The sequence below is a fragment of the Berghia stephanieae genome, chromosome 8 (assembly GCF_034508935.2).
Source record: "Berghia stephanieae isolate SIO BIC M18660-M18661 chromosome 8, UCSD_Bste_1.3, whole genome shotgun sequence".
Taxonomy (NCBI): domain Eukaryota; kingdom Metazoa; phylum Mollusca; class Gastropoda; order Nudibranchia; family Aeolidiidae; genus Berghia; species Berghia stephanieae.
Genome location: NC_088367.1, coordinates 312,238 through 321,370, shown reverse-complemented (window position 1 = coordinate 321,370; position 9,133 = coordinate 312,238). Strand labels below are relative to the sequence as shown.

Below are 9,133 nucleotides of genomic sequence, written 5' to 3'. Positions count from 1 at the left end.
TTTTTAAAATCTCAACACAATCTTCATATTGTAATCCCGATGTGTATCGAAGCTTTGCTCACTTGATAAAAACGGAAAGATACTCGATTCCAGTGAAATAAATAACTATTTAAACTCCTTTCTAATCCTGTGGCATGGCACTCGCATAAGGACCGGTTGGTCCCAGGTACAAGTCCTAATTCGGACGGCGCAAAGTTGAGTCATCGAAAAAAAAGCTCTTTACTCTTAATCTCTAAATGTACTCAGGTGTAACATGAGCATCCGGTCAGTAACTGCCCGTCTCTGTCGAATATAGCGCGCGGCTTATGCGGCTTATGCCTCGACTTATTTTTGTTTTTTTTAAAAAGAAATTAAATACAATTCGGTTTATTCTTCTCCAATGGGAAATTCAATTGATCTTTGGTGTCTGTTCCAACGGTAGGCTGGAATTAACCAAGTGCTAGCCGCAATGCAGCGCTGCAGAGTAAACTATGGCGAAGTGACTTGTTCAAGGCTACACAACGCGGCGGGGAATCGAGTCCGGTACCTTCTGGGTACGAAGCAAAGATCATACATACCACTGCGACAGGCACCCCCACATGTTGAGCTTGGGACCCCTTGATAAAGCATTGCGAATATGTTATCCAATACACATCACTCACTCAATAAATCCTCTTCGGGCCTGCTGGCACTTGAGGCGATGCAAGGGATCTCCACCTGGTCCTGTCAGCAGCTATTCTTGGCGCAATCTCAAAGGATAGACCTCTCTGTTTTAGGTCCCTCTCTACGGCACATCTCCAAGTCTTCATCTTTCCTTGGGGGTGTCCATCGCAGAGTCTTTCTTATCAGTGTTTCATGAGGTCTGCTGCAGACATGCAGACAACCATTGCCATCTTCTTGTTTTAATGAAACTCTCCAGAGACTCCACTTCAGCTCTCGACTCTCAGGTCCTCATTTGAGATTGTGTTTGGCCAGAATATATTGAAGATTCGTCGCAAACATTTGTTTTGGAATACTTCAAGTTTCAGGATGATACGCTCTGTGATCTTCCAACACTCTGATCCATAGAGCAAAACTCTCAAGACATATTTATATACATCACGCTATGATGTTCTTTTAACTTTTTTTTTTTTTACATTCATTTTGTTTGTTTGTTCTTGTTTGTTTGTTTTAAAAAAATGTGGGTTTTTTTTGTTTTTTTTTTTTTCTCCCCCCCCCCGCCCTTTTTTTTTCTTGTTTTGTTTGTGCGGCTATGTGGTCTAGTGGAATGACACTCGCTTTCGGATCGGAAGGTCATGAGTTCGAGCCTGGCTCGGCGCATAGATGAGTCCTTGGAGAAGGCTCTTTACTCACATTCTCTCATTGTACTCAGGTGTAAAATGAGTACCTGGCCGTTGATAGCGTTGTCTCTGTCCGAAAAAAAATTGTAACATCGCCTAACAGGCGTCATGTCCCGTCCTAAACGTAAAATGTTGCTGTTGGCCAGGGAACCACTGTTAAGCGCTTTGAGCACATTAATTGATATTGCGCCATATAAAAGCTCAATTTATTTTGTTTTTTTTTTTTGTTTCGCTTTGCTTTATTTTTGTTTCATTTTGTTTTAAAATTTTACTGCGCCGAATGAAAAACACTACAAATAGTATCAATAGGTAATGCTCATTTAATTTAGGGTTATTCTTCTGTTCAAATGATATTGAGCTTTATATAGCGCAATATCCACTAAATGTGCTCAAAGCGCTTTACAAAGGGTCCCTGGTTAACAGCAACAATTAACATGTAGGACGGGACATGCCGCCTGTTAGGCGATATTACAAATTTTCGGACAAAGACAACGCTGTTATCGGCCATGTACTCATTTTACACCTGAGTAAGGTGAGAGAATGTGAGTAAAGAAAGAGCCTTTTCCAAGGACTCAACTATGCGCCGAGCGCGAGGCTCGAACCCAGGACCTTCCGATCTGAAAGCGAGTGCCATACCACTAGACCACATAGCCGCACAATATATGAGACTAACCGTGCCACAAGACGTAGCCCAGGAACAATACCCCCAGCACAACCAGGGGAAATATACTGGACAGAGTCTGAGTAACAGCCGTTTGCCACGAACTTCTTTCTGCTGCTGATTTTTCAACGTTTTCATGAAATTAAAAAAAAAAAAAAAACGGTTTTGAAAATGTACGTGCATTAATAATGCGAACATTGATTGTCCATACCTACTTGGTGTTATGATTAAATAGATATTTAAACAAACTTGAACATTATTTTTTTTATAGCGCAATATCCACGCAATGTTCTCAAAGCGCTTTACAATCGGTCCCAAGCCAACAGCAACACTTAACATGTAGGACAAGACATGACGCCTGTTAGGCGATATTACAAATTATACTTTTTGTCCGACAGAGACAACGCTGTTAATGGCCAGATACTCATTTAATACCTTAATACGTTGCGAGAGACTGGGGTCAAGAGCTTAGAACTCAACTATGGGCGGCTTAGAATCTGACCCCAGTATTGTAGCCTTGAATAAGGCACTTGGCATAAATTAAGGTCTCGACAAGGATATAATAATAATAATAATAATAATAATAATAATGATAATAATAATAATAATAATAATAATAATAATAATAATGATAATGATGATGATGATGATGATGATGATGATGATGATGATAATAATATGTCTTTATTGTCCTCAAAATAATGTCAATTTGTCATTTGATTATACATTTATAACAATACAATATTATAAAGAACATACATTACATAATATATTGACTTATATACACACTCACACATGTAATGCACACTAGTAACATCGTAGTCATCGTCACCACCACCACCACCATCATCATCATCATCATCATCATCATCATCATCATCATCATCATCATCATCGCCATCATCATCATCATCATCATCATCATCATCATCATCATCATCATCATCATCATCATCATTATCATCATCATCATCATCATCACAACAACCTTCCTAATATTTCCCTTTCCATCCTTCACTTTCACCATTCCCCTACTATAGATAGTATGCAGATGACGTCACTGAGGTCTTTGTTATTGTTTTTGCCATCCGCGTTTGTGAGTTGTTCTCACTAAACTGTATTGACCAGACTATAAAAGTTCATGTTTACACAGAGTTTGTGTGTTGGTCCGTTATACTTCCGGATGGCAATGTTGTGAACTCCTTGGCCAAGCGCATTCTATCTATAGATAGTATGCGCTTGGCTAAGAAGCTCATAACATTGCCATCCGGAAATATAACGGACACAAAACTGTGTGTATCCAAGAACGTCTATAGTCAGGTTAATACAGTTCAGTAAGCATTACTCATAAACGCGGATGGCAAAAAAAACAAAACCAAAAAAAAAAAACAAAAACAAAAAAACAAAAAAAAAATTAAAAAACAAAACAAAACAACAACAAAGACCTGAGGGACGTCATCTTGGAACTATCTATAAGAGGGAAAGCTTGTGCTTTGATATCCTCATCAGAAAGACAAAGGTCGTGGTCTCAGATGGGTAACTGTCGATTGGCAGTGACGAGAATCCAATAAGCTTAACTCAATCAACCCTAACACCGACTATATCCGAAGTATACCCGGGGTTACTTTTATCCCATGCCTATTTATTCTGAGACACATTATAAACGTAGTATCAAAGCTAGTGTTTTTAGTTTCTACAAGTTAATGGTAGTTGAATAAAACTATCTATTTACATGCTCATTTTAATACATTTTTTTCCAATTTTGAAATGTAGCTAAATTCTCTAGGATTGAGTGAGTTAAGACTCCAGCACAAAATGGACTTCAAATCGTTTACTTACACTGCATACAATGGTCATTTGATTCATATGGCATACTAGGAGAATAAATATTGCACTGTGAAGCCATAGAAATGCGCTTAATTTAATGTTAATTTTCAAATTATTCTTTCTTTATTAACTTAAATGGCTCAGTACAACACACTTCGATAAAACTCACCTATTTATATATTAACCTAAAAGGGAGATCTAGCCATGCACAGCATTAGTCAGTCATATAATCAGTTCACTTTAGTATAATATATTCACTATTTAGTAAAATTAGTAGTAGTAATAGAGTAGAGAGATAGTATTAGTATAGTAAGTAGTAGTAGTAGTATATAGTAATAGTAGTATATAGTAGTATAGTATAGAGTAGTAGTATAGTATAGTAGTAGTAGTTAGTGTAGTATAGAGTAGATAATAGTAGTAGATAGTAGTAGTAGTAGTAGTAAGTAGTAGTAGTAGTAGTTAGTAGTAGTAGTAGTAGTAGTAGTAGTAGTAGTAGTAGTAGTAGTAAGTATAGTAGTATAGTTATAGTAGTATAGTAGTAGTAGTAGTGTAGTATTTAGTAGTAGTAGTATAGTAGTAGTAGAGTAATAGTAGTAGTGTAGTATAATGTAGTAGTAGTGTAGTAGTAGTAGTAGTAGTAGTAGTAGTAGTATAGTAGTAGTAGTAGTAGTAAGTGTTGGCAGTAGTAGTAGTAGTAGTAGTAGTAGTAGTAGTAGTATAGTAGTAGTAGTAGTAGTAGTAGTTAGTAGTAGTAGTAGTGGTAGTAGTAGTAGTAGTTGTAGTAGTAGTAGTAGTAGTAGTAGTAGTAGTATAGTTAGTAGTAGTAGTAGTAGTATATTATTATTATTATTTATTATTATTATTAGTACTAGTAGTAGTAGTAGTAGTAGTAGTAGTAGTAGTAGTAGTAGTAGTAGTAGTAGTAGTAGTAGTAGTAGTAGTAGTAGTAGTAGTAGTAGTAATTAATTAGTTTCTTACCATTAAAGGTCATTATTTTGAAACGATACTCCAAATGTTTGCGAAAAGCACTCCATAGTTTTAATGTATAATAACCATTTGGTGCATTTGTATATAAGATCAGAATGATTACCACTTGTGCAGGTTCTTCATAATAGCGCGATATTTTGAAATCGACATTCGATACATTTTTTCCATTTGCAATCAGTTCTATGTCTATTCGATCATTTGCTGACAATATCGTAATGTTCAATTTAACGATACCTCCCAGGGTCCTTATAGTACTTTGGTCATTGGGTATTCCTGCTGGGAACTCAAACCCTGAAATTGATTGATCAAAAATGCAGGTTATTTTTTTTTAAGGTCAATGGTTAGGAAATCAATGTAACAAAAACAAACAAACAAAACAAACAAACAAACAAAAAAAAAACAAAAAAAACAAAACAAAAAACAAACAAACAAACAAACAAAAAAAAAAGAAAAAAGAAAGAAGAGTTTAACAGATAGTCTTTTTGCTTTGCGTTGGACAACTGTTTTTTTTATTTTATTTTATTTTATTGATACTAATTCCAATATGATGCCACATTTAGCTATTGATTCCAGGGCCCGGTTTCATCAACTAGGACTAGATTGAGTTATTTACTAGTTTAGTAAATGACTAGCTAGTGTCAAGCCTAAGCGGAGCAAGTGACTAAAAAAAAAAGAAAAGATTTCATGAACGCTTTCTAGTCTCTGACTAGCTAGTCTTGCCTAAAAGTGGGCCTAGTAAGGACGGTGAATAATTTGGCTATTTTGTACGGGTAACATCACGCTCTCTAGTACACGACGACAGGTAAGATACCCGCCTTCATACTTTCAACGCAAAAGATTTCTAAAGAGGAAATTAGCAACACATCCGGTATAGATAATATTTCGTTCTTTTTCATATTTTAACTTACTTTTGTCATGGTGAATCAAATCACGTGATATTGACTGTCGACTGTTAGACTACATTGATGTCCATGGTCGACTTTCAATTCTATATTTAGGCCAGTGAAAGTTTCATTGAAACTCAAACAAATTGAACCAAAAAAAACACAACAAAAACAACAAAAACAAACCACAAACAAACAAAAAAATAAAAAGAACAAAACAAAAACAAAACAAAAACAATCAAACAAACAAAACAAAAAACGAAAAAAACCCAGAAAGTGTGTTCTGATGAATCACGTTGTTTCGGTCAGTTACAATGCCAGCAGAATAACTGTTGTCTCCACTATACTTTCTTATCATTTTTTTGGGTTGTTCTTTGACTTGATTTCGAGTCTCCGTTCCCATTCACTCGCAACTCGGGGGCCGATTAGATTCAGGTTCTTTAAAAAGTTTTTACACAAACATGTGTATGTTCAACGATCTGCACTTATCTTATAGTTTTTTTTAAAGCCAGTGTCAATAGCAACAGGACATTATTTGCCTCTGTCATTCGTAACCGACGTATTTCCTTCTGACACGAATCTCTCTCAGTCTAAAAATAGCTATTTTGTCGACGCTATGATGTATCCTAATAACTGGTCTCAGACTAAGCTTGAAGTCCTGCCTCAGCAAATGACTAAAACTTGGCCAAACTAAGTCCGAAGGTGTCGTGATTTTAGTCTGGGACTTCCTTAGTCAGCTCACATGAAATTCGAATTTTTCAAGTCCTTGACTAAAGTCACAGATAGTCAGAGACTATGCGCAAGTCCGCGTTCATGAAAACGGGCCCTGGTGTAAAATTTGTACCATATCAGAAGGGGCCTCTTCCTTCCTTTAACCCCCCCTCCCCCCAACCCCAAAATGAGGCATCTTGGAATTGTATGTTATGATCTTGATAGCAAGATTGGTCAATGCTTTAAATCTTTAATCAATGCCCTTCAAAAATACATAAAAATTGAAAGCGTTGATGCAGATATGCTCAAACTAAGAGACATTTTTAGCATTCCCTTGGGTTGCTCTAAAATAGAGAATTGATTTATTATAGAAAATGTATGGCAAAGAGCTTTTTGAGGTGTAAAATGAGTACCTGGCCGACAACAGCGTTGTCTCTGTCCGCAAAAAATGTAATATCGCCTAACAGGCGTCATGTCCCGTCCTACATGTTAAATGTTGCTGTTGGCCAGGGACCACGTTTAGTGGATATTGCACTATATAAAAGCTCAATTAAAGCTCAATTAATATATATATATATATTGAATCGTGTTTGATACAAATATGGTACGGATAGTGCTCGACATGTAGCAATCGAGAGAATTATTATTTTAATATTTACTACAATGTTGGAGTCAGTCTACATCGATGTTTCAGGCCTTTTAGCCATCGTCAGGACTGTGTGTTACATGAGTTTGGTTTGTTGTCTGTTGTTGTTTGTTGAAGTGGTTCCGGTTTGTAGTTGATTAATAAGTACTTCCGGCGATGTGGAAACGTATTGTACATCTCATAATAATAATAGTAATAATAATAATAATAATAATAATAATAATAATAATAATAATAATAATAATAATAATAATAATAATAATAATAATAATATAGCGCTCAACTTCCACATAAGCGCTCAGTCACGCTTTAAAGTATTAATTGTCATTCGAACATGCATTCATTGACAATTTTGAGAACACATTTTAAGAAATAAACACACACACACACACGCACACAAACTTACATACACATAAATTTTCACCCGCACACGAACATACACACACATACTTACACCGATATTACCCACTCACGTTAATAATGTATTCTAACTATAAGCATATGATTGATTCATTCTATCACAACATTGAGAACCATAACAACACTTTGGGTTATCAGACCTGCAAATAAGAACACGTCGTTGTCGACGAATACCTACAGGGTGGGGTTCCTTACCTCCCATAGTGGGCAGGGAGGCACTTACTGTGTCTTCTATCCCCCTTTATCTGTTTTTCAACTTGCTTTATGTCTATGTCTTGGAATGAGATTACTTGGTTTTGTCCATGCAGTAGCTGGATACCCTAGCTGAGAGGGAAACACTCAAATGTATGGTTAGTTTTGGGAGATGATATTTTTTTCCTTGTAAATCATATCTCTGTTATGTATTGTTATTTTGTATTTTTAACATATGATTTGTAAACCGTTGAGTGTATTTCTCTTAGTGGGATCTTGTGCTGTTGTCTGGGTTAGACTTTTAGGTGAGCTCAAACTAAGTGCTTTGATAGTGTGTTCTTAGAATCTACATCCGTTTTCTCGTTTTCTATTTGAACCAATTCCCCTTTGTCTTGGGTGCTTTCATTTGTAATTCTTGAACTTCTTACTATCCTATTTTCTTGCTTTTTACTGGCGCTGATATGCCCTTAATATGTTGCAAGCGCCGTAAAACCCTCAAAAACAAAACAAAACAAAAAAAAACAAACAAAAAAACAAAAAACAAAAAAAAAACCAAAAAAAAAAAAAAAACCAAACAAACAACGAATACCTACGATCATAGATGAAATACACGAATACTTCCTCACTGTTTCCCTGTGTACGGTAGGAATGGCATACACACTTCGTCCTGTGCATCGACACACTAAGATAAATCTCACCGGAAGCGGATCGGTAATGACGTGACTCGGCTTTTGGACATTTCAGCTTGACGGATATCACAGAGGCTACATTTCCCTTGACTGTACACGTGACTTCTGCAACAACGTCTTCGTGGAAATACCAGCTCTCATTCGCAATCGGCTTTCCTTTGTTGACCACGATATATGGCCTACTGCTACAGGGAGCTGAATTTTTTTTAAAAATAATCAATCGTCAGATTCATCGTCGTTATCATCATCATCATCATCATCATCATCATCATCATCATCATCATCATCATCATCATCATCATTGCATCACATTCAAATCACCACCATCTAAGACAAAAACAAATAATACAAAAAAAAAAACAAAAATAAAAAAACAAAACAAAAGAAAAACAACACCCCCCCCCCAAAAAAAAACCCCCCCAAAAAACAAACAACAACAACAATACTATTGCCATCTTTGCCAACATCAGCCTCATCTCAATGCGCTTTAAGGTATCCCAGGTCAACAGCAAGACATGACGCCAGTTAGGCGCTATTTCATGTTAAAAAACCAACAATTAAACAATCACAGTCATCATCGTCATCTCATCAATTGATGCTGTGCGTTTAGTTAAAAAATTCATAACATGCGCCAGCCGGATATAACAAACATACCAACCAACAAAACCGTGACAAATGGAAACAATTAACAACATGGATGGATGGAGAGAGCAGCTATACGCATCGACTATGACTGAATCACACAATTCTCAGCAAGCGTCATTCGGACGGCGAGGCTTTCTACTTCTACTTCTACT

The 9,133-nt window shown here is 36.3% G+C and overlaps 1 protein-coding gene across 2 annotated transcripts in view; it reads right to left on the bottom strand.

Moving 5' to 3' along the window:
• The window catches only part of LOC144977754 (uncharacterized), an 11,445-nt gene extending 2,388 nt beyond the window's left edge, over positions 1-9,057 (bottom strand). Inside the window, exons 1-3 of one of the 2 annotated variants that reach the window (XM_078923146.1) lie at positions 8,241-9,057; positions 4,786-5,085; positions 1,993-2,097 (exon numbers count right to left, since the gene is read on the bottom strand). In XM_078923146.1, the coding sequence (XP_078779272.1) occupies positions 1,993-2,097; positions 4,786-5,085; positions 8,241-8,322 (487 nt within the window). In that variant the 5' untranslated portion in view covers positions 8,323-9,057. The remainder of the gene's footprint in view (positions 1-1,992; positions 2,098-4,785; positions 5,086-8,240) is intronic. The other variant, XM_078923147.1, reaches the window with a different exon arrangement.
• Between the last annotated feature and the right edge of the window lie 76 nt (positions 9,058-9,133).